The sequence below is a fragment of the Centropristis striata genome, chromosome 4 (genome assembly GCF_030273125.1).
Source record: "Centropristis striata isolate RG_2023a ecotype Rhode Island chromosome 4, C.striata_1.0, whole genome shotgun sequence".
NCBI lineage: Eukaryota > Metazoa > Chordata > Actinopteri > Perciformes > Serranidae > Centropristis > Centropristis striata.
The window spans coordinates 31331945-31358719 of NC_081520.1; the positions used below are offsets into that span (position 1 = coordinate 31331945).

The 26775-nt window shown below is 38.4% G+C and overlaps 1 protein-coding gene and 2 non-coding genes across 3 annotated transcripts in view; 2 read left to right on the forward strand and 1 right to left on the reverse strand.

Moving 5' to 3' along the window:
* The window catches only part of dync2h1 (dynein cytoplasmic 2 heavy chain 1), a 134054-nt gene that overhangs the window by 35481 nt on the left and 71798 nt on the right, over nucleotides 1–26775 (reverse strand). Inside the window, exons 77-84 of the mRNA XM_059330987.1 lie at nucleotides 18174–18239; nucleotides 18021–18071; nucleotides 17891–17944; nucleotides 17503–17634; nucleotides 16504–16576; nucleotides 7348–7508; nucleotides 6103–6228; nucleotides 1205–1315 (exon numbers count right to left, since the gene is read on the reverse strand). Coding sequence (XP_059186970.1) covers nucleotides 1205–1315; nucleotides 6103–6228; nucleotides 7348–7508; nucleotides 16504–16576; nucleotides 17503–17634; nucleotides 17891–17944; nucleotides 18021–18071; nucleotides 18174–18239 — 774 coding nt within the window. The remainder of the gene's footprint in view (nucleotides 1–1204; nucleotides 1316–6102; nucleotides 6229–7347; nucleotides 7509–16503; nucleotides 16577–17502; nucleotides 17635–17890; nucleotides 17945–18020; nucleotides 18072–18173; nucleotides 18240–26775) is intronic.
* Nucleotides 10297–10369, forward strand: trnam-cau (transfer RNA methionine (anticodon CAU)). The gene has a single exon. It is a non-coding gene; the product is annotated as a tRNA-Met (tRNA).
* Nucleotides 11236–11308, forward strand: trnam-cau (transfer RNA methionine (anticodon CAU)). Its single transcript has one exon. It is a non-coding gene; the product is annotated as a tRNA-Met (tRNA).

A 26775-nucleotide genomic window follows, 5' to 3' on the forward strand; every position in this document is an offset into this window, starting at 1 on the left:
GATTATACATCTCACATGGATCAACAGAAAAATGCCTTGATCAGCGCCAGCACCAATCCTAATACAATCAAACAGACAAAAACAAACAAACAAACAAACAAAAACGATGTGTATCAGTTTATACACTGTTTATCTTTGGTTTGACATATTAGATTTTATACTATCTTGCACTACAGTCCAGAAATAACATATTACACGAACTTATCTGTGAGTGTGCATACATATAAAGTATGTCACAAAGTTCGCCCATGAAAGAGTGTGAGTGTGTCTGAGAGGGAGGAAAGAAAGACAGAGAGACAGAGAGGCTGTTTGTGCAGCATGCTTGGCTGCTGAAGCATCTTACCCCTTGAGCATGGCTCCCATCAGAAACACACAGAGTGCTAAAACACGCATCAATAACACACAAGTTGCAGGCTTCTGTGTCTCCTTACAAATGTACAGTATATGTGGCGGCACTGTGTCGGAAGCTTTATATAGAGTATAAAAGAGGTACACGCGCACACACACACACACACACACACACACACACACACACACACACACACACACACACACACACACACACACAGCCATGAATAATATACATGGCATTTTAAACAAACTTATCCCATACGCATGCTGCACTCTTGCATGTATGCAATAACCTAGTAACATGGCCCACTGGGGCCCAGCTGAACATGGCTGCATTCTGTTGAAAAAGTTTGTCTATGAAATAAAAACTGTACAGAATTAGCATTTATGACATGTGTGTCTAAAACAGTGTGTGGGTGCATGTTTATGTGTAAAGTTGGGTTAGGTCAACGATACCCAACGCTAAACTTCATTAACTAATGGTGTTAGTGACCCTCATTTATCAAACAAGCGTACGACAAAAAGTCTGAGTATTGTATTGATGCCAGGAGCTGATAAAACTCTGCTGTGTTTTTTTTTTTAATGGTGACAAACCAAAGCATGTTTAGGCTATATTATTTATCACTAAAACCTGATTAAAAATAAATAAAAAGAAAATTCTTGAAACAGAATATTAGCCGAGGCTATTAAATGTTGTTGTCTTCTGCTATTTACGAACATTTGATAAATCACAAGTGAACCCTGTTGTAAGATGAAATATACACTTAGATCTGTGATCGTTTCTACGTTTGTTTGATAAATGAGGGCCGTTGTTTCTATGAATGTATGTGTGGTGGTGAATGTGTGTGAGTACCTCATAAGTGATCTTGAGGCTGGACTGCAGCAGTATGGGAGGAAATCTCGGGTGAACTTCAGCCGTCAGCCAGAGACGGAAGCCTGCTTTGGGATGTAGCACATTTAACTCCTGTGGAGGAAAGACAGGACACAATCAGACACATTTTACTCATTAAGAGATCACAGCAGGAGTAATACTGCTTGTGCAGTAGTATCTAGTTTTAAACACTTAGCTGAGGTTTTCATCTCCACATGCAAACACACATAAATATAGTTTTTCCAAAACATAAAACTCAACCATTAATTGAAACAATTAGAGACTTGAGTATTTTATTGCAAAAAAATATCCTGACATTGTATCACACAGATCCATCAATTTTCTAAACTACTTGTCTTGTTTAGGGTTGCAAAGTTCATCAGTATTTGTCCGGGGAACATTGAGCATTTAGCTATCACTTGAGTATGTAGGATAATTACTATGTGACCAGTTTGATAAAATGCTGAGTTATGGTGGCATGCTGCCTTTCAATATTTTATAAATGAGAAGCAACCAATGCATATCTCGTCTCACAGATAGGTGCCAATCCTGCCTTGCTGTATGAAATGCAATGATGGGTGGAGTAATAACCTAAAGATGCAATTTTTCATATCTGTGACTTTGGAATAATCCACCAATTTTCACAGATTCCCTAAATCCAAATTTCTAAATTGTAAATCGATATTTGTATAACTAGAGCTAGCTGATAAATTGATTGAATCAGGGATACCCAACACTTTTTTCATGCGGAACCTTTTATTTAATTTTTTTTTAAAGTTGGTGAAAGTTAGGTTTGCACTTTATTAATCCCAACAGGGAAAGTGAACGTTTTTTGTTTGATTTTTTGTTAGTCATTTATATTGCAAAAATAAAATCATATTGTAAATTGGGTAAGGTGTATGTTACTTGTTTAGACCACACCTAAAAGGTTTTGTTTAATATGTTTGTGCTTGTAAAGATACGTGGATATATTAACTAGACCTCAATTTAACAGTATGGTCTAGTAAATACTAAACTAGGGAGAAAAATCATTATATTGTTTGCTCTTTTTTTCATGTAATTCTGTCTCCAGTAGAATCACTGCACCATTCACCTCACTTCTATGTATTAGTTTCCGTCTCTCTCTCCGTCTGCATGTCTCCATCTCTGTCTCTTCTTCTCAATTTCCAGCTTTCTTTCTTTCTTTCTCTTGTCTATATTTCTCTAAGACTTGTGGTTAAAAATAGAATGCTGGCACCTTAGGGTCTTGTGTCATCTGATTGGGTGCCCACCCACACACACAAACAGACACACACACACACACAGAATTGTAATCAATGTGTTTCTGCATCATTTGGAACCTAATTCATTCTTGTGGAAGCACACATGATCACAGACGATCGAAGAACACAGAAACTGACATCCCTCGAAGAAAACTCCAGTTTCCCATTGAGAGAGATTGTGTGTGTGTGTGTGTGTGTGTGTGTGTGTGTGTGTGTCTGATGTGTTGTCAACCAGAATTCCAATGGAGCAAATGACAGAATTGCGGGAAAATGCAAGATGGAGACACTGACAGAGAAGAAAAGATGGGTAGATACAGAGAAAAGACAGAGAGTGGGGCAGAGGGAGCACTGTGATTGTACTGTTAGCGCATTAGAAAATGTCCTTGTTAGAATATATTCATATTGTTCAGATGCACATCATTCAGCTGAACATCATTCATACAGAGATAGATGCTCAAAACTCATCAGGTTTTACTCACACACACACATTTTTGCTGATGGAAAGTTGTATCTGCACACTAGAGATAAGGGTCATAAAATAAAGTACCAATAATCGTATCACAATGATTTGACCAATTATAATGATTATATCACAGCAGATATGATTCTGTACAGTCTTTTATTTATAGTGATGCAAAATGCTGCATCAAAATTTTAGACATTTAGTCTAATAGATAGACTGGGATTAAGATTAAAAGATAGATCCATAAGTAGATGAATTGAGTGCGTGATGAGAGACAGAAAACAGTGCAAGTGGAAGAATATGAGTAGACAGGGATGAAAGGACATCTGCACTGCCAACTTCAATTATGAACACTGACCGCTCTCTTTTGCTGTCTCCCTTCCCTCCTTCCCCTCTCTCTCTAACTGACCAACTGGTTTAGTGAAGGAGGGAAGGACTCAAGAGACAGATGGCAAAAAGAAGCTGGAAAATTTAGAAACTACATTGAGAGATCGGTAGGACCGAGCAGATGGACACAGCAACAGAAACAGAAGCAGATACTAAAACAAAGCCCTCTCTTGGTAGAATCTCCACCCGCATGCTGAGGCTCAGTTCATCTTTCCCTACTTTCCCTCCTTTTACATCCACTGTGTCTTCATTCTTTCTTTCTTGTGCTCCCTGCCTCCCTCGTTCCCCTTGTTGCGTCAGTTTTTCATTTCAAGCTCGGCTGCCGAGACCGCAACCTCATGGATTGCTGGGCGAAGAGCGAGACAATGAAACAGTGAGAGAAAGAGAGACAGACAGAAAGAGAGTTTAAGTTACACAAAACAAGGGGCGAAAAGACAAACTGTTGAGAGGATGGTCGGGATGTAGAGGTGGAAACAAATAGAGAAAAACAGGAAAGATTTACAATAAAACACAAGGAGGAGAGAAGAGAGAGAGGTGAGCTGAGTGTAATGGAGAAGGACAAAAGTAGAAGAGGAGAGCTGCAATAAGCTATGGTTTAAGTCACACCAGGAGCTCAGACAACTCTGGACAGGAGGGATCTCAGGCTAACCCCAGGGCACATGCATGCACCCACACACACAGACACACACACAGACACACACAGCCCAATCACTGCCAACAGCTGTGCCTCCAAGTGAGATCTGACCTGCTACACTGACACAGCACCGCACAGCACCCTAGGAAAACAGCACACAGGCACAAATAAACACAATAAAAGCAGAAGACACGTATTAACCCACTTACTGAAATGTGTCATACGAGCCCATATACACAGTGATAAAAACATTCAGCTGCAAATGAGAAACATGAGCACTACGGATGGCATACACACACAGATATGCACTGCAAAACATGCATGACACAAACACACACACACACACACACACACACACACACCCAAAGACAGACCTTTAACACACACACACACACACACACACACACACACACACGGTAACAAACACATCCATACAAACAACAGCAAAAGAACTAATTAGGGTCGACAGGTAAAGCAAAGTGTGTGTGTGTGCAGGCAAAGGACAGAAGGTAATTTTAGATATGGAAATTTGGGCAGTAAGCAGAATTTGCTCTTGTGTTTGTGTAGCAGTGTTGTAATAGCGGTGTTATAGATAAATACTGACAAGCAGGGTGGAACAAGGAATTACATACACACTCTGAGTACACAACGTCCTCCAGGTTACTTTTCCACTGACCTTACCTGCAATGGCAGTTCTAAGTGGGGCCAAGGTTGGGGCAGTGCCCCTCTAATATTAAGCCTGGACCCCCTTCTGGCTCTCTGAACTAAACTGTCTTTAAGGTGCTGTAGCAGGCTCAGTTTTGAAGCTATACTATAGATACAGGTATGAAACTAGATAGTCTATGGAATCAATTGGGATTGTAAAGAAAACACTCAGGTTCGTAGATTGGAAGCCCAAGAGCAAACACACACTGGAGATAAAGTAAGGTCTCAATACCGGCCTATATTTTTGGTCACAGGTAAACTTATGCGGATCTGGTCTCAGAATAACATAATTCTCTTAGGAATTCAGTTTGAGTGAGCCAGAAACACTATAAACGTTTACATTTTATTCATCTTGGGCTAAGCCTGCCCCCGTACAGAAAATGGACGGATCGACACTGATTCTATTTGCCAGTTACAAATAACAACAGTTGTTCACCATGTTTGTTCTACACAATGTGTGAGAGTGTGTGTGTGTGTGTGTTGTCCTCATAGGCATGTAGGTAAGAGTTACCACGTCTAAACATGACAGCTGAGAACCCAAACTGTGCCCTTGAACATCTATGAGAAAAATATTACAAAATCACCAGCAAGGTGGAAAGTCACATTTACTCTACACAGCATTATAATTATCCAAATATAACAGTATCAACCATGTCATCTTATTGGGAAGGGCTACAAATGGATACATTGACCTCAAGATATCTGAATGAAAATGGGTTCTATGGGTACCCATAAGTCCCCACTTTATAGACATGCTTCCTTAATGACAATCACACAGTTTTGGGCAAAAAAGATGCAGTTTTTCCTCATGCAGTATACATTTGTTATTTTTGCCTGTTCTAAAAATGGGTTATTTGAATATAACTGCATACTGGGGTCCATACACAGTCTTGGAATTGCATAAATTCGGTATGACTGGAAGGCCAAGTTAAATTACATTAATTTGTGCTGATGTTAGTCCCCATAGAAGCATTACATTGCAGTGAGAGCATTTTTTGAAACCTCACTGTACATTGTGAGCTGTTGTGACCTTTATGATAATCACAACTTCATGAAACTTTACAATCACAAACAAGAGACCTAGAGCATTCAGAGGATATATGGCTTTCCAAGGTGTATTGACAATACGGGGGCTTCCAGCAGTTTCCGGAACAGAAGTGCTTGACATCCAATCATTGAAAAATGCAATTCTTGTAGAAATCTGGTTGTCTGGTGTTTTTGTGAACATTTCTTGCTCTCAGGTCTCTCTTGGAAGAGAGCTTTCTATCTGATTGAGGCTGTCTGACTAAATAAAAATGAATTAAGAATAAAATAAAGTGTCCTTGTCAGTTGAAATTATCTAATAATGAATGATGTGCAAAATATTCTTCATAACCCCTTTCAAACACATCACACATCACACACACACGCACACCTTACAGATACTTACTTTTTCCAGGAGCGGTAGCCATGTAGTGACAAGGTGAAGGTTTTTCAGGCAAAGCCAGTCTCCGTTTCGGGAACATTCCCTGAGTGTAGCTAAGGCCACATCAGCCTGTCCCTGACCCATGGAGATCTATACAGACAGAGAGAGTGGGGGAGTAAGGTGGGGTCAAAAAACAGAAGCAGTGGGATGGAAAATCTGATTCTACATTGTAATTTCTCAGAAGGTGGTGGCAGGCAACCTGATTCAATATTTGAATCAATCTCTCTCCCCAGCAGCAGAAACAATGAAATACTTGTGAAGTGGGAATCCCGTTGTGATTTTTATCAACAGAGTTACCACATAGAGGCAAGAAACTCATAACTAATCTGACATTATTATATGTAACTGATCTGATTGTGAATACTGTTACAGAACTGCAGCACTCATATGAGTGGGACATTATTCTAAATATGTATTTTCATATGTAGTAAACATATGTACTTTCTGTTAACTGTCCGAATATTCTTTGAAAAAAACATATTAGCTTTATCGTCAAATAAACTTGGGGCTGAAAATTGTTATAAAAAAGTTGTAAATAAGGTCTGTAAAACATTGCACTTTGGTGATCATTTTCAGGCATTTAAAACTAAAGGATGAGCCAAAATCCCTTGAAAATATAGCTCTAACTATAATAAAGGACCAGGCTTTCCTAGCAATGGTATGGCTTGTGCCTATGAGACAGCTCGGACAGGACTTTTTTCTGTCCCCCAAGTTTTTTTCTGCACCATAGATCTGGAACAAACTCTCAGTTCTTCCAAATCAAGGCTGGAAACTCTGTTTTCTGTTGCCTTTTATTAAATTAAATAATGATTTATTTCTCTGCACTGCCACTTTTATTTCTGTATTTTCTCGCTGTCTTATGCTATTTTAGCTTGTTTCTTTCTATTCCCTTGGCTCTTTAATGACTGTTTTAATTATATTTGAATGTCCCTTTGTAGTGTGTTTCTTTCACACTTCATCTCAATGCTTTTGATGTTTCATGTAAAGCACTTTGTATTGCCTTGTTGTTGTAATGTGCTATTTAAATTAACTTGCCTTGTCTTGCATGTGTTTTCAATAGCTTTTTTTAAAGACAGTGTAGGGGGACAGTGTTCTATGGCAGCAGCAATACACTATTCTGCAGATCTGATCTTGGTATTTCCTGGAATACATTCTATTGCACTTGGTAACCTGCTATGACTTTTCTCATTTAATCCTGTTAGGATCTACCTCATGATAGTTGTCCCTGCCCACAGTTTCTGCTGCTAGTTCTGCGAGCTCTTGGGATGGGTCCGCCCCTGGAGAGATGATGATCAACACCGGCTCCCATTCCAGTGTCTCAGTGTAGAGACGGCGCAGATTCAGAGGAGGGGGAGAGAGCTCTTTCATACCTGCAGAGAAGAGGACAGAGAGACGGGAAGAGAATGAAGGGTGTGAAATACAGATCTGTGTGGAATGTTTCAATATTGTATTTAAAGTTAATATGCGACTGAGAGTCAAAGTGACTTGGTATTCTGCGCAGAGATGGTGGTGCACCAGGATGGGACAGATAAAAGGCAGGAAACAAGACGTGGCAGTAAATGCTACAAAGTAGCAGCAAAGGGGTAGATGGGAGAGAAGGAGAGCCAGGCGGGGTAGACAAATTGAGCAGGAAAAATGACAGGGAGACAGGGAGTAGACAGTGCATAAAAGGGGGTGATGGAGAAGGTATGGGGAAGGAAAAAAAACTAGAAGAAGAGCAGAAGAGAGGCGTTGGTGGAGAAAGAGAGAGAGGGCACAAGAGGAAGAGACAGAGTGAGAGATTAGGAGTGTGATGTGCTGTGCATACTGAATGCTAGGTATGCAGCAGTATTCACCACACATAGCTGAAGAATACCTTGTCAGCCCCCTGGTGTCGAGAAGCCAGGCTCTTTGTGTATGTGCCTGAGTGTCTGCATGTGTATGTTTCCTCACTGCGCATTAGGCTCTAATCCTGCTGTAATATTATGAATGATACATCAGATATGGGTTAATAGTGACACACGAGCAGCGATACAGGCTCACACAGTGTGAGCGGGTGTGTTAGAAATTCCGCCGTGACGTTACTCACACATGTATCAGCAGATATCTCTTCCACACACACACACACACACACACACACACACACACCGCTGTCTTTTCTGGTTGAGACGACTGCCCCAGCTTGCACATTCTTTTGGTGTCTGCTGCCAAATGCAATCTGCTGCACTAGAAGTACACACACATGCACGCGCACAAGGTCTTGGTAGAGCACATCTCAGTGCGACCTTTTGCCGCATCGCCATGGCAACACTAAGAAAAACAGTCATCTGACCACATGGCTTGTGATGTCTGACTGCAAAAACAGGAGCGTTTACAGAATGTGCGCGTGCACGGACACATACGCAACTACTTTTGACACGGGCAGGTAATCAGTATTCGTGCTGCAGACCAGCATCCTCTGTCTGTGAATAGGAAAGTTCACCTTGGCTTTTATGACACACAATCAGGGCAAAGAGGAGCTTACAAAAAGACAGTGTTACAGTCTCCCTATGGTTCAAACACTGCTTAGTGGCAGAAACACTGAATGGCTGAGAATTAATGAGCAGACACAACACTTGACATTACAGAAATTGACAGGACACATTTGCATTTAAATGCAGATTGATTGTTAAAACAAAAAAGAGTGTATTCTTGGCTGGATGACTGAGAGACAGAACGACTGAGAGAGATGCTTTTTATGCATATGTGAAAGAGGGTTTGTATTTTTGCAAAGTAGAGAGAGCAAGCCAGTGTGTGTGTGTGTGTGTGTGTGGTTGTGTTCACCCAGGCATGCTTGTGTGCGTGAGCAGTGCCCAGGCCTGGACTGGGGGGATTGAGCGAGATTAGCTGTAAGAGGATTACAGACCATGCCTCATTAGCATACTGATTTACTGCCAAAAACACATACACATACACACAAAATCTTCTTCTCTCCTGTTCATTTTTTTCATCTGTCTGTCTCTCACTCTCTCATTCAGACACACTCTCACCCACATCATGCACTTGTACAAACACTACACCTTGGTCAATGGGTTCACTTGGCGTCCAGGGAGTGTGAGAGCTATCTCTTTATCAGGATAGTGGAAATGTGGGCTGTAATAAAACCGTCCACATACAAACTAAAACAGAGACAAAAAAGGGCTTTTGGGGAATTCAAATGAAATTACGTATGTTAGAGTGAAGAATAGGTGAGCGGAGAGTGGGCAGTTTGACACCCACAAACTCGGGAAAACATAACATGGACAGACCCCTACACTTTCCCATGTGTAACAACAGGCAATATGTCACTGCCATTATCTGAACAGTTTAAGCCTCACACATAGAAAAAGGATTACATGAAAACTAGAAAGAATGAACAGAAAAAGTTACTACACTGTCAATGTGGTAAAAATGTAATATACAACTTCAGAGATGGAGAGAGGGCCTGATGGACACCCACAAACATTGATATACAGATAGACACACACAAAGGCTGGAGTGCGCCCCTCAGTGAGCCAGTATTATTATTAGCACTCTGGAGCAGCTGCACAACAGCTGACACGGAGTTTCTGTCAATAGAGAGTTTGCTATCAGTAGGAAGCAAAGCAGTCAGAGTGTTCTGGCTCACCAAAGTGCTCTCTCTTCCTCTCTGTCTAGAACTTCTCCATTCAATCCTTTTTTGTTAACACTTCTTTTCTGCTGTGGCGCTTTTAAATCTCTTATTAACATTTGTGAAACAATTGTGGAGCTGAGAAAAATACAACCCTGAAATTACAGCCAATAGGTGCTTTTATTTTAGTAAAACAAGCTAAGCTATAGCTACAATATCTCTACCATCTCTACTCAGCTGCACCCCAATTCCATAACCTGAAGATTGTGAGTTCAAGCCTCACACACGATGTCATGAAACAAACTGAAGAGGTCAATATCGATGTCACATCGTTGTGGGCATATAAAGTGCTAAAGGGCATTGTGCGTTATAAAAATCTTCACCTAAACTGACGGCGACATGACATTGTATTTTCATTAGTTCTGAGCTGAAGTTATACTTATTCACTCTCATAAAGTCTAAAAGGTTGTTTAAAAGCCTTATATGAACTCTTTGGTGTAGAGAGCTGCAATGTGATGTAGCATGGATACTATGAATATCAATGTCTCTCAGCCTCGTTGGCGCAGTAGGCAGCGCGTCAGTCTCATAATCTGAAGGTCGTGAGTTCGAGCCTCACACGGGGCAGCTGTTTTAAAATCACATGACATATGATGGCAGGAAACACATAACATACATGATAGTGTCAGCATATTTGTATAACTAGTGCAGTGCCCGTAGGAAGTATATATTCGTATAATGGCAGATTAAGTAGATTTTTCAATTATGGCCAATGTCTGCAACTCCATAAAACTCTTTTCATAAGGTACGCACACTATCCAGCACATACTCATGGAACATTGATATTCGCTGGAAACGATTCTATTTCTATAACTATTATAAAGCTAATGTCAAAATTAACAATCTTACAGAGGTCTGACGTGTAAGAGAATAAGTTTGTATTTGTAAACACTTCTATTTTACTATATTGTGTCTGCACACCAACATAATTGCACAAAGGCTATAATCTACCAAAGAAGCTTTGTGTCATGAACACAACATAAGACTAAGAATATAGAAAGTACAACATAACATTATCATACAGTGCATGTGTTGGTGAGTTTAGTCAGTTTGTGTGCATGGAGGAGTGTGAGGTATGTTGTCACAGACTTACTTTAGCACCTTTCATTCAGGAACATTTCATTATTGTTTGAGCATCTTTGATTCCCTACGGCTGCTCTCCTGCTCATTTTTGTTTGTTTTTCACTGACCAAAGTAAGTCTGTGACAACAAACCTCACACTCCTCCATGCACACAAACTGACTAAAGTCACCAACACATGCACTGTATGATAATGTTATGTTGTACTTATATTCTTAGTCTCATGTTGTGTTCATGACACAAAGCTTCTTTGGTAGATTATAGCCTTTGTGCAATTATGTTGGTGTGCAGACACAATATTGTTGTTGTTTTTTTTATTGTTCCTTTTGTCCATGACTGCAGGAGCATGCAGAGCCTCGTTGGCGCAGTAGGCAGCGCGTCAGTCTCATAATCTGAAGGTCGTGAGTTCGAGCCTCACACGGGGCATGTGTTTTAAAAATTGTGAAGATGAATACATACTGTGAAAATATATATATATATATATATATATATATATACTGTTGATAGCAGGCAGTCAAAGGCTGTAGAACAAGCAAAACGATTTAGAGGGGACTCCTATTAACTGTTACAACCCCAAATGGCATGCTGGGTACAGCTTGCTCTACGTCGCTTGCCACAGTGTATTCAAGAAAAGATGAGCAAAGAAAGACCAAAACGACATTTTAGAGACGTTACACTGTAGCCATTTTAAATGGCATTGGTAAATTCAGCACACCTGATACTTAGGTATGTGTGTATTTTGAGGAACAGACACAGTGTGTCTACTGTAAGATATTGATATGCTGACAATAAACTGACCATACAGTCTGACCAGCTTGACTACACCTGACACATATATGTCTCATCTGTGACACTTTGACTATGTATGTACAATGTTCAACAGCCTGCAAATGTCCAAGAAATAAATCATTCATTTTATTTACACTGCAAGAAAGGGGTGTCTAAAAACAACATAAAAACACTAATTCTGAGAGGAATTATCTTGCTGCATGGACAAATAATTTCACTTGACAAGATTTCTTGAATTAAGATTGTTAATTCTAGAAATAGGCATGTTGAACACTTAAAATATGAAATTAACTCTTAAATCAAGATAAAGTATCCAACAATTCTCAATCTTTCTAAAGTTTTATTTTTTAAATTTTTTATCTTGGTAAGAACCAAATCATTTGCAGTGTAAGCATGGCAGAGATGAGTCTGACGTCGAATGGAATAAATGTGCATTAAACAAGCACTTCTCCACTTGTTCTGTTCCTCTATCAAACCACAAATCGATCATATCAGTTATGAATGTTTTAGTTCTAGGAAACAGTTGTTGCCTGATTGCAAATATTAGAGAACTGTTATCAAATGACAAGTATACCGTAGACTGTATAAATAGCATGTTACATTGCTCAGGAACATTACGTGTAAATGCCATGTGTATTGCTCCGGACTAATCTACTCCATAGAAAATGATCAAAGAAAGTGATCTTCACTCTAACAGCACCAACAGTGATTTTATTGGGATCCGGCTATATTTTATAACCACGAGTTGTAAACTGAATTTTTGAATAACATTAATTCTGTTTTGTCTCAAACATAAATTTAGCCCATAAAATGGCTCAGTATCACTAGGCCAGTGTTACCTGATGACATCATAAGCTCTGCTGGGTTTACTCTACTGTCAAAATCTATTGACACAGCAAAATGTTAATTCTATTTTGGGGTAGGTTTTCTCATTAAAATGGGGAATGTTTGGCCTTGAGTTATTGTTTATTCATTAATGAATATTCATATGACAAAGATGCTGACGTCCAAAGCACATAGATTTCCCCAAGGTTAAAACACCCAATAAGGCTTTTTAAAATTCATGTTCGCATTAGGTGTACTGTCTGACTGACAGAGCAGGTGCAGCTCCGGAGAGTAAAGGAAATAAAGTGTGTTCTTGCATTCAAAATACAAAACTAAATAGCTAAAACTGAAACCCTTAGTTATAATTTAAATGTTGTGTCATGTTAATACCTGTTGCAAAGCTGTTGATATAAAAGTATATGAAGGAAAAAAAAAAAATAATAAAATAAAAAAAAAATATATATATATATATATATAAATATTTCAAATGAGATGAGCAGAGAGGCAGATATGGACAACTAAAAATTTACTGTGTAAGGAAAGCTTCATAATCACAGCTGTGGTTGTATGTTCAAGTGTGTTGTTAATGTGTTCCATATTATTTTATTTCTGTAATTTTAAGAACTTTTTTTTTTTTTAACTTGCAAGCTAAATTGTCTGGAAATTTACTTTTGGCATTAGTGATTAACTGGATCATAAGCAGCTCACACACACACACACACACACACACACGCGCGCACACACACACACACTATCAGGAGTATTTTATGCCAGCACACTATACTTAAACGCCTAAAACGCGTCGCCTGTGCCAGCATAAAGTCTGATTAATAGGCGTGCTTACAGACACGCGTATTGCGAGTACACCAGATAACATGGGTGACGGGTGAAAAGTGCCACCAGCGAACGTAGTGGACGTCTGTGTGTGTGTGTAACGCGTGTACGCCTATAACAGTTCAGCTGTTGCACAGAGTCTCAGCTTCATACGGGATTGTGAAAGCAGAATTTATAGATGAACTCCAAGCCCCAACAGAGCTGTCAGGATATTTCTATCATTTTCAGGCCCGTTTTTATTTTCTTGATGATATTTAATGATAGCAAGGGTGAAAGTGATAATTAAAATAATTTCAGCTACTTAAAAATAGTAATAGTAAAGTGCGACGCTCACAGCCAGTTCCCAGTTCGCTCTTGGACATACAGTTCATTACGCATCAGCTGTAATGTACAAATTGAATATTAAGTAGCTATGCGGACCTGTCCAATGAATAAGGATGCTTCTTGAGTAATTTTATGCGCTTGGACATACAGTTCATTAAGCATCAGCCGAGTCGTGTACTTAAATTGCATTTAGGTAGACTGAAACAGCCTAAACTGTGTAGTAGGTCTGTCTTGGTAAAACATGGATTGCTTTAATTGTGAAGCGAAGCGGCTGTTAAACTCAAAATTCGCCATCATAGTTTGATAAAAACATATTTTGTTACAAAAAGTAAGAAAGGAAATAAATGTATAATTGCATTTGTAACTCGGCCCTTGTGACCACCCTGGAACTCTTCGTTGACGGGTGGTCGTTATATTTGCGGCTCGCACCGCGTCATGCTTTATTTCTCACAACGGCTGGCGGCTCAACCTTAAACAGTACAAGTAAACACTGGCGTGAGACAACAGAAAGATTAAAGGCCGGTGTTGTGTCCTTAATGGTTTCCACACTAACTTGTTGCCGTAGGCTATGCGCATGCTCTGTTACGCATGAGCTGTCCGTGGTACTGAAACAACAATCGCCGTTAATGTGAGGATTCTGTCTGATGTTGTGCTGTTCCTTAACACCTTATCTACTGTTTGGGTTCATCTGTAGTCGGCACTTTGTGCAATAAAATGATTTATTGTGCCGTACGATAGAGCCGATACGCATGTTTTGTCTTTACTGTTGTATTGTGTACAGCCTTTATAGAGCTCTGTTGGGAGAGCTTGTGTTATATAGGCAGTGTTTTATTATTTCTGCCTTCGCCACTGACACACAGTCTCAGCTTCATATGGTATTGTTTATAAGAAAGCATAACTTATAGATGAAGAGAAAGACTATCTCGTACATACCAGATAAACTTAACGTTTTTCCGGCATAAACCGGAGGCTTAATTAGCCTGTTTTAGGAGTGAAAGTCAGCAAAATGCAGCTTAAACAAAATGTTTTACCTTATTAGCTAACTACAAATATCTGTAAAACATAATGGATCTGTGCATAAGGGCCGAATTGGGTTAAACAGTGTAAATATAAGGTCCGATGGAATCATATTGTGGATTGCTGTCCACATGGCTACTGAATATTAATTAGATAGGTCCGCATGGCTACTTAATATTCAGGGGTGACAGCGATTATGGCGTCTGCAGGCAGGTAAACCTACCTAATTACAGCTGGTGCGTAATGAACTGTATGTCCACGCGCGAAGCTGGGAACTGGCTGTGAGCGTCGCACTTTACTATTACTATTTTTTAAGTAGCTGAAATTATTTTAATTATCCCTTTCACCCTTGCTATCATTAAATATCAATTCGATATCATTCAAACCGAGAGAGAGAGAGAGAGAGAGAGAGAGAGAGAGAGAGAGAGAGAGAGAGATTTCGTTAACAAGAAAGGCGTATGCGCAACAACGCGTGTACAGCGTCTGCGTGACGCCTACGTGACGCCTGTCTGTCCATTGAAAGTGAATGGAATTTACACGCGACGTTTGATGTCATCGCATAGGCGCTGTACACGCGTTTTAGTATAGTGTGCTGGCATAAAATGCCCCTCATACACACACACGCACACGCACACGCACACACGCACACACACACAGCTGACATACAGATGAATGTACATCTTCTCACACATACGCACACACACAATCCTAAATAGCCAAGAAATGCAGAACCTATAAATCTAAAACCATCAGAAGTCAATTAGCATGTCTTGTCACACCGCACACACAACTGAAAATTTGTTTCATACACATAAATTAACACCTGCATATTAGTTTCACCTGACATCAATTAGCAGTGTCCCAGATAGTGCAGTCAAGAAGCCAACACACCATTAGGATTATCCGGACTGAATGAATGGGCTCATTAAGCTCAATAAACTAACCACTCTCTAGCAACATCATAACTGTGTGTGTGTGTGTGTGTGTGTGTGTGTGTGTGTGCCAGTATTGCAGTGAGAGAGAGAGAGACAATGAGAAAAGAGACATAGAGAAGTGTTTGTATGTGGCATTTACTCAAGGACAGTGGCATTCTCACAGTGATGAAAGACACATAAAGAGAAAGGATGGAGAGGACTGTTTTGAAAAAAGCATAACATTGACGACAAGTAGACAAGAATGACTAAGAGATCCAGAATAAAGGCCTCTTCTGATAATATTTTGCTTGAGTGGAGTATGAAGGCAAGGTGCTTGTGAAAAACAAAGCGTGTTTCCATAGAGCAGAATAAGTGCAGGTGCAGTTTATCAAAAGGAGGTAAAGGAGGATGGTGTCATTTAGATGTTTACAGCTCATTATTCAGAGTAATCACACTCAAGTTCAGTAGGGCAAATATTTACTGAACCATTATCAGAACAAACACAAGTCAGGTTCACATTTTTCAACAGCTGACCAAATGTTCTTGCTTTGAACAAAGGAAGAGTTCACTTGTTGGTTTGTTTGACTTCAACATTAGCAATACATGAAGAGAAACGTGTTTATTAATTCATGTGGTACTTATATTTTGGGTCTTGGTCTGGCCAAGTGAAAGCAAACAAGAGAAGAAGAGACACCTTGTAAAGATGACACCCATTTCCAGAGTGGATATGTGTCTAGTAGGCTGCATGATTATATTGTGAATGTGTTTTGTTGTTGTTTAGTGAGAAATTGTGTGTGGGTTAATGTTAAGGTTATCTGGTGCACATAAGTAGCAACGTAGCAGGTACAGATTAACTTCAGCAGACTGAGGCATTTATTAAAATAATGCAAATGAAATACCCTATGATGAAACACTTACCCAGGGCCTGGGTGGCAAATGCTGCCATGGCACTCTGCAGTCGGTCCGGTCTGACTGCCTGAACCAATAACAGCTGGTGAGAGCAAAGAGAAAAAGAGGAAGAAATGAACAAAAGATATCTATTAAATCCCTTTTAGACAGAAGATCAGTGCCACTCAATTCTGCCAAAAATGTGACACATCAAAAGAAAAAAATGCATAATTTGGTTATTAGTATTAAGCTCCCTGAGGCTTTGAGATGTTCACTGCAAATTATTTGTTTCTTACCAAGATAAAACCAAAAATAGATTTACAAGTGTTAGATAATTGATTGATTTATTAATACCTTAGTTTAAGTGTTTTTGTAGTGTTCTGTTTTACATAACTGTCTATATTTTTTTAAGAACACAATATTCATAGTAAACTAGAAAGTTAATTGTGCATACTTGACTTTAGTAATAAATGGCGCCTGTCTTGCATGCTTTGAAATGTTATGCAATGTGTTGAAACTGTTTTTATGAAGAAAAAATTGAAAATAGCAGACAATCTGCTTGAGCTGAAATGGGTGTGGACTATACTGAAAGTTTTATCTTGAAACAAGAAATCTGATCCAGTGACTCGGAACCATTCTTGCATGTCATATTCCTCTATCTCTCTCCTCATTTTTTAAAATTTTCTTTTAAAAGAAAACAAAGGGGGAAGAATACAATTTCGTTGCCATGCTTCACAGTTAGGAAGAGCAAGACAACACGAAATGTGCTTTATAAATGGTGGCACTATCTGCACTAAAGCCAAATCAATCCTTCCCTGACCAATGGACTTTACAACAGATTTCACTGAAATGTGCGGAACAAGAGAGAAACAATCAAATAAAATAAGATTAAAACACAACTTTCTTGGCAGAGGTGACATACATACATAAAATCTCCTAGTGTGTGTAGCCTTTTGATATACTCTGTAAATTATGATAACTTGTTCCATTTGGCCAATGAAGTGACTGTTTTTTTGATTGAAAGCTGACCTGCTGGAAGGGAGTAATCTTCTTGGCAATGGAAGATGGGATTTCCTGTTCACACTGTGAGCTCTGCGAGAAGGACAGCCAAAGGTCTGAGTCACTCAAACACAGGACCTGGTAGAGGGCTGGGAATGTTGTCTGTGGAAGAGGGATGGCAAAAGTTAAAAGGGTGAAAGACAGGTCAATAATTTAATTAATGTTGGACAAAGATCAAATCCTAAGGTCAGTAAAGACTACTTTACTGACATTCTATTTAAGTTGCATTAAGCCACTATTTTTTGATGTCTTCTGGTTGGAGACAATATCAAAGTGTCATAATAATTATTGCATAATGCAGCTGATGGCGCAGTATTTCATGTTGATTGTGTATGTTTGTGTACATCATTGTTTTTACTTTAAAAATGGCCACTGCTCCGTGCCTCTCCTGGTCAATCCAGGAAGGGAACTCCTGCCAAAAGAGGAGACGTGTCAGTCAAATGCAGAATTATCAGTGTGTTTTGTCAGAAAAAAAGCTGCACTCTTACCTCTTTCTTAAACATTTCTCCTACAATGGATCCAGTGAAGACATCCCATTCCTACAGCAAAGAGTAGTGTTAACATGTAGCAGGTCCAAAGCTGAAACTGAAATCAGCATTTATGAATAAATATGCAGATACTGAATCTACCAAGATACTCACACTCTCCTGGAAGAGTTCGGGGTGCATGCCTTTAACAAAGTGCATAGCAAACATCAGCTGGTCAGCCTGAGAGAGAGAAAACAAAGAGGAGGGTTTGACACACAGATGGAACCAGTGGTGGTTCTACACAGGAGCCTACAGGGGCCACTGCCCCTGTGAAGAACCCTGTGGCCCCTGCTGTGGCCCCTGTGTCAAATTTATAGTAAAATGATCAATTTATAATGATGAACAACAGAACAATTATTACCTACTTCTTGTTCAAACAATATCTCATTGTACACAAAAGGAACCCAGAATGTATACACTGAATAATAGCTTAATTGTGAAATAAAAGCCTGTGTATATAAAAAAAGATCATTATTATACTGCACTTTCAAAATAAAAAAAAAGTAATTGTGTACAAAAATGAGAAATATCATTGTCGTGCAAAAATAATTATTGTTGGTTAGTCTCATTGTTTCAATCAATGTATTGATGTATGACCCCTCCTCCGCTCCCTCCACTGGCTACCGGTGGCTGCGCGGATACGCTTCAAGACTCTAGCTCTGGCGTACTCCGCTGCTATTGGTTCAGGTCCTACTTACATCCAGGACCTTGTCAAACTCTACACCCCTGCCCGTCCTCTCTGCTCTGCATCGGCCAAACAGCTGGCGACTCCCACCCTGCGTGGGTCAACTCGCCTCAAAGCCACTTCCAGACTTTTCTCTGTTCTGGCTCCCAAATGGTGGAATGAGCTCCCTACCGACATCAGGACCTCAGACAGCCTGTACATCTTCCGCCGCAGGCTGAAGACCTATCTCTTCTAACAATATCTCGGTTAAGTCATGGTCACCTAACATATATATATTAAAAAAAAAATTTCTTTTCTCTTCTTTTCTTCTTTAACATATAGCACTCCTTTAGCGATGACAGTTAGCTCTTAAAGTTATGTACTTACTTGATTCCTATGGTCTATGTCTAGTACCATCAGGTTGAATGCACTTATTGTAAGTCGCTTTGGACAAAAGCGTCTGCTAAATGACATGTAATGTAATGTAAATGTAATATTTGTATCTTCCAAATATACTTAAATGAGATTTTTAAATGAGCTAAAATAAAGGTTTTGGATGCTTAAATGTTATTTTTGCCGTTTTTTTAATGTGCCCCTCTGATTAAACACTGGCCCCTGCTTGGCCCCCACAGTAAAACTGGTCTAGTCCACCACTGAATGTCACTTATGAGAACATGCTTTTCTGCCCTGCTCTTAACTCAACTATGAACAAGTCATGGTAGAGCAAACAGTGCTAGCATGTTCCAGACTGAGCAAACACACTCATATTCCCATTGCATGATATGCAGCTCAGTCTGCCTAACTAAAAGGCTTGTAAAGGGTTGCTCCATACTGACAAAAAAGCCCCAGGGACTCCAAGAACTACTGGCTGTTGTATCATCCCTACACACACTCTCTCTCTGTTTCTGTATCTGCCTCTCTTTCTTTCTATTCCACTAGTGGAGTTTCAGCAAGATAACAGAAACGGCAACTAATCAAGATGCTTATCCCACTCCCACCCACGGAGAGAAACAGACAGACAGTGACCAAGAATCTCCAATGGTTACAGTAAATATAGCAGAAAGAAAAAAAGTATAAACAGAAGGACAGCAGTGAGAAAGAATGCAGAAAGCAAATATACACACGTTTAAACTCTCCTCTAATGCCAGAGTTTTTTTCTATTTTAACTAACTCATAAACAAGAAAAACTTTAAATACATGCTGCATAACATTTCAAACACAGATGGCTAGATGGATAAACATGAAGACAGAAACATATAGGAGACGAGGTCCCTCAAGATGTTGCAGCATAGTTTACTTGGTTCTTCACTTCCATGCCAACAGCATGTTTGCTTGTCTGCTTATGTATAGGTTATTTAATTAGTTGCAAATATAGTTTAACCCTAAATTCTAACAAAAGGTTTCTCAGTGGTTTACAGTAGTATCAGATGTACTTAAAAACAGACTAAAAGTTTCCCAATTTTTGACTCCATGAAAAGCCCCATTTTCAAAATCGCCAGGTCTATAAAATGACCATTACTCCTTTTAGTCAGGAGGCTGAGCTAACTAAAGGGGACACGTTGTACAAAAGCACCAATTTTTTTCCACATGCTCTCTATCACCATAAGTTTAATTTTTTGATGGAAGCCACTTAATCAAGATTGTGGATCGGAGATGGCAGCCATATAAAATCTATGAGAACCAATATATCTTCCAAGCCACTTAGAAGGTCAATCTTGGTGTCAAAATCTACATTTTCTGGGTCCAGGAATCATTTAAAGCTCTTGAGAATATCACTAGATGATTATTTGATCTAATAGATATGTTCATTTTGGCCACATATTTATGTAATTTCCAACTCATTAATATATGTCATATAGGGTACAGATATTTTGAAAATCAATAACATGCATTAATTTAGTTGAACTTTATTAGCTTCACTTGTATTATTTATTACATTTACAGCTACAAATATCTGTGCGGTTCCAGTGAGCCTTCCTGCATGAGCACCTTGCACCACAGACACTTTACAGTTTCCCTTCAGTAATTACAGATTTCTCCTCTCTCATATGGCTTTGCCTAGTGTTGGAGGCTTCCTTCCCCCTTGAAAATGACACCTTTCTAGTGGTCAGATTTTGGTAAACTTTTAGTATGTTATTAAGGACATCTAATACTACAAAAAACAGTTGAGAAACCCCTTGTTAGATTTTTTTTTCATATATGCATAATTCCTAAATCTTATTGTGACAACAATGTAGACACAAACTCAATGTACTTTTCCCTCCACACCTGACATATTAAATTAACGTCTGTGATGGGTTCTAGAGGCATTATAAACATATTTCTTACTACAGTTACAGCAAACATTATTACTGATTCTCTGATATTTTTACTCCAGATAATGAAACCACAATATTTAATCAGTAAACTTAATAACAGAAAGTGTAGCTAATAGAATTCACATTTAAATACCGCCACACTACTTCTGTGCTGGTCATATATATTTATGTCAATTTCATTTTATGCACTTGCGAACTGGCTGGCATGGACAACCAAAAAGAAGTAGCATGCAATCCAATAATATCTCTCAATGTTGTGTTTTGTAAAATGGTAATAAGTCAAATGACTGTGTTAATCTAATCAGTTTGGCTATTCACAGTCGCTGCTATCACTGCTGCCAGATGTGGGCATTGTTGCGAAAAATCAGGTACATAAGTGAAATGGTAGACTATCTGAAAAACTCTTCTGCCACCACAGTGATTATGGTAATTCAAATGTGCTTACTGAATAGTTTCTGAATTACAGCCTTGTTGGATGAGAATAAACCTTGTTAGCCACAGCACAGCATGCAAAGGGCACCTGGATCTAATGATCAGGTAAGATGATTTGGACTCCCATTGGTCTTTTACATCAACCTGAAAGAGCATCTGTGGGCTTCTTCACACCTATAGTTCACTTGCTCTGGTCCGAATCAGTTGAAGAGTTTGAAAATTTGAAAAATCTAAGCTAGGCGGAGGTGTAAATTAGATACAGGAAGAAGATTCTGTGAAGATCCTGAACAAAATCTTAAGACCGGAGGAAAAATAACAAGTATTCGCATTTTGTGTTGGTAAAACATAACCAGGTTGTAAGTAGAACTTTGAAATGCAAAAAGAATTAACAGGGTTGGCAATTTATTGAAAACTGCATTTAAACTCAAACAGGCTGTTCATCAGCTGATCAAAAGTTTAAGACCATAGCCCAAAAAACAGAAAAAAACCCAGAACTTAAAGTGTCAAAAAAGGACTCAGTAGTGAGTAGCCCGTCTGTTCTTATTGATTATTTCAAAAATGTGTTTAGGCATGCAGGATTTGAGTGTTTCCAGGTGTCTGGTGGGAACTTTGCTTGATGTGGTGAAGATGGCTTCCCGAAGGTTATAGACTATGCTTTTAGCATTCCGAAGCTCTACTTACAAACTGGTTATGTTTTACCAAATGTTTGATCAGCTGATGAACAGCCTGTTTGACTTTAAATGCAGTTTTCAATAAATTGCCAACTCAGTTTTTTTTTTATCTCTTGCTCCTGTTTATGCTTTTTGCATTTCAAAGCTCTACTTACAACCTGGTTATGTTTTACCAACACGAAATGCGAATACTTGCAATTTTTCCCCTGGTCTTAAGATTTTGTTCAGGAGTGTATTTCTGCAAGAGGAACACTGCAATGCAATTTTCCGGCTAGCTGCTAATACTACTACTATGCAAGCAACCAAACTAGACAAGTCAGGTGTAAAAATGCCCTTTGACTATGTTCTATAATACTAGTTTAATACTTGAGGAATAGTGCTATAGTGCAATTTGCCAATGCAATCCAATCCTTTGCTCCTGTGTTCAACCTCCATTTCCCAACATACAAGTAGGACCAAGACACATGGGACCTGTGGACACGGACCCACATGGCCCAACATGGTCCTGTGTCATGCTGTTTGTGAGCATGGGACATGGGTCAGGTACTGAGTCACATAAACACACCCACACACCAGCAAACACACAATATCGTTTCCCTTCCAGAGGTTGTAGAGTTTAGCTAGATGTGTTTTGATATTACAGTCTGATTAAGGTATACTAAAGGGAGAATTGTTGAATACAATAACAGTAGTTTCTGAGGGGTTAATTCTACTCTGTGGTAGTCTAAGTATTTCTCTATATTCCACATCTTCCAAAACCTTCTCAGTACATCTTTGCCCGTGACCTGATACTGCACTGTGTGCTTTACCAACAGCTGTAGAACCAGCTTGAGCAGCGGCGAGGCTAACCTTCAGGCTACGTTTGGAGAAAAACTCTCCACTACCATGCCCTCTTTCTGACCCTCTCCATGGTTTGTCTCTTGATCTGATGTCTGGATGATTTACACCAAGCTGCCAAACTCAACTCCATCAACTGTACAGTGACAGTGGTTGCAGTTGAATGGAGAAAGCTGAGCGATATGATATGACTGATCAAACACAGAGTGACACTATGTCCCGTTTCTTTTTGCATGTGTGGATCTGTGTGTGCATACAAAGAATGTGTCAGAGAGAAATGAGGCAAACAAGTGCAATGAGGATAACAGTGTCTGTGTGAACTGCTGTCGTACTGACACTGACAGGACAGGAACCTCAGTAGACAGTACAACCTGGAATATGCCACACTTCAGCACATCACTACGACTCAAAATACTGCATGTAGATGCATTCAGTCTCACACACAGTTCTGCCCTACAAAGCCTAACTGCAGAAGCTACACAAAGGGGAAAACTGAGAAAAACTGCTTTAAAGTTTTTTAACGTTTTTTAACTGGCCTGCCAAATGGGTTATAGATAGGTAAGTGATTTAACACTTTTTTTCTATATGTATTGATGATGAAATTTATATGCTCAAAAATCATGACGATTTATTTGACCTTTGTCCCCAAAAATGTAGTTGCTGTAAATTATTCTAATAGTAATGCAAAAACAGACTGCAGTAATTATAACATTGTTGTCTTCTTTCAGCTTTTATATTTTGTTTTCAGTGAATAAACATTTTCAAATTTATTTTGTTATAAGTGTATTTAAAAGTGTTTAACAAATTCAAAGATTTGTGTATTTTAGACTTAATATCATAAAGTAATGTTATATTTTAGTCTTAATATCATTTTATCTCACTTTTTTACTTATCATTATCTAGATAATATTTTCCCTATCAAATAAACTTATAATTTCTATTATTCTTGTCTTCACTGTTCAACACAATGAAGAAATTCAAGGCTATATATATATATATATATATATATATATATATATATATATATATATATCCAAATCAGACCGCGTTAAGTGAACTTACTGCTTTGGTTTTGAGTTGGATTTTGTAGTTACTGCAATTTTTATATCATTATTTCTCTGAAATAAAGCAAAATTGAAATATAAAACATTGTCACAAGATAAAACAGACATCAAGGAGTTCATTTTTTAATTATAAATCAATTTCTCCCAAAAATGTAGTCACCACAGTTAGGCTTTGTAGTGCAGAGTTAGCCTCCTTAATGCATGCAGGCTACACCAGCATGCATGACAAATGTTTACACAAAGACATCTATGCAAGCTAAACACGCACTTATACACCGTCTTATTGTTTTATATCTGTGATGGTTTACTTCTTTACTACTCTAAAAATATGATCTCCTTAGTGTACACCTCTCCAGTGTGTGTGTCGAAAAGAAAGACTTTCACAATGTTATTGGTGCATGCTCTCTACGGACTTCTGTATGAACAAAAACAGGAACAATTGCTATGGTGCTCCGCATGTCCACAAGTGTTGTATCTTATTTTGTTAAGGCAAAGTTACACTTGCAGGTCATTGCAGTGGTACAATATTTGTCGGATTCTGCGCACATTTTAATTTTGGTCTCTGTCTACATACTTATAACGTGTTAAAGTCTGCTTATAGCACTGAATAATCATAGTTATAATCACATAAACTTCATAATACCTTACAACAATAATCACAGCACATTATTAAGCATTTAATTAAAAAAATAAAATTGGCTTGACCTGACATCCATACCATATAACTTTTGGACTATTCAATAAAGACTCCACTAATTAATCACAAATTTTAATCTAAGTATACTACCCTATCAATTACTTAAATGCTATTTAGCTTCAGTTAATAATGCATGGGCAAATTTAGACAGGTAGATAAACATTAATATGGAGTTCTTGTCCAGGAAACGTATTTGGTGAAAATCAAAGCTATTTTAAAATATAAAACATCTCATTATAAGTAAAATAACATACGTTTAACAAGTTTACACCAATAAAAAATACAAAATTAAAAACATCTTTGCTCACAGGAGGTTCAACAATCTATATTTGGTTGAGTTACCCTGATTCTTAATCAAACTTTGATGCATCTAGCCATGCTCAATCAATACCTTATTAAGCTGAAGCAGTTGTGTTTGTGGTGGAATTTAAACGATTGCCTAAACAGCCATAAAACACAGAAAGTCCAAAATTATGGAGTGCTTTTCCCCCCAAAGCTGTATTTCTCTTTTTTTTGTCCTCCCTCGCTTATTATCCACCTTTATCTTTTCACTGCACCCCCTTGTGCAACCTCACTCCTCTCCCTATTGAAGTTATCTCTGCTGTAGCACAGACAGGGGGGTTGTTGACAGGAGCACTGATAATGTAGTCCAATGTTTCCTTTCTGCTAATGACTGGAGTGCTGCTGTCTACATGTTGGTGTGTGTGTATGTGTGTGCTGATAGCCTATATACGTGATCAGCAGTAAACAACCACCCGACTCTGCCATTACCATTCAGGCAACGCACACACGCACAAAAGACAAAGAAATTACATTTACCATTTACTGCCTGATCGATGCAATGATTGCTCTGGTGGTCAATATTTGACACTTCATTACTGTGTTAGTTGCAGAGGTTTGATTGTATAAGTGTGTAAATGTATGTCTTTATCCGATTGTGCCTTCGGTCTAAACAATCAATAAGAATACTACTATAATACTACTTTATATTACAAAGACTCCAGTGCATCTACAGCAGAATAAACTGGCTTGAACCTTGCATTCTGATTGGCTGAAAGGCCAGATATAACAAATTGTGATAGTAGTGAGGGAGAAATGATTAAGGGAGTAAAGCGGGTAAGGAAATCAACTTGCCATTATACACAGATGTTCATAAAGTTGGAATAAAATGTTCGGTAACGCTTTATAATAAGGTCCTCAATAACCATTAATTAACAAGTAATAAGGCATTGTTCTCGCTTTAGATCCGGTAGTTGCAAAAAGCATAGTTAACTTATAGTTAACTTATAATAGATGAGCAATAAAGTATATTTTAATATCAATAAGCAAATAAAATAAGATTAATAAAGGCATGGCAAAGACATAATGGGTGGGTCATGGGTGTTTGTAATGCCATTATTAACACTTATATAAGCTCATAAACAAACAATAATGTTAATAAGCATCTTGTAAGGGCTTACAAGGGCCTTATTACTTGTTACTTAATGGTTATTACAAGGACCTTAATATAAAGCGTTACCAAATGTTTTTTTGTTTTTTTTTACCTCTTTCCATGAAATGATTGTGACAATGTGATTTATTTTTGACAGATAATGTGTATATCTTCTCAAAATTAATCTCTTCCAAACATATTACAATGAAAAATGAAACTACAATTAACAGAGGTTTGTGTCTTAAAACTACATTATTCCAACTTTATGGGCGACGTGTAATACATGTTTACATGTGTTTTTTGATAAATTTGTTGTCTGTTCTTGCTGTATTTTAGTTGTTCAGTAAAAATCTTATTTTAGGCTGTGCATTGCCAGATTGTATTTTGACCTTAAAAAAAATGTGAAGGATTACTAAAAAATCAATTTTTTTATTAGTGTCAATGAAAAAACAACAACCTACTTATTCATACCAACATTAGGTACAAAGGATGAGTAATAAAAGTGGAGGTCTTTTTCAGATTAGCATCCCATCATTTCAATAAATTTAACAAGGAACAATAAGACGAATAAAACTGTAAGGTTCTACTTCACAACAGACTG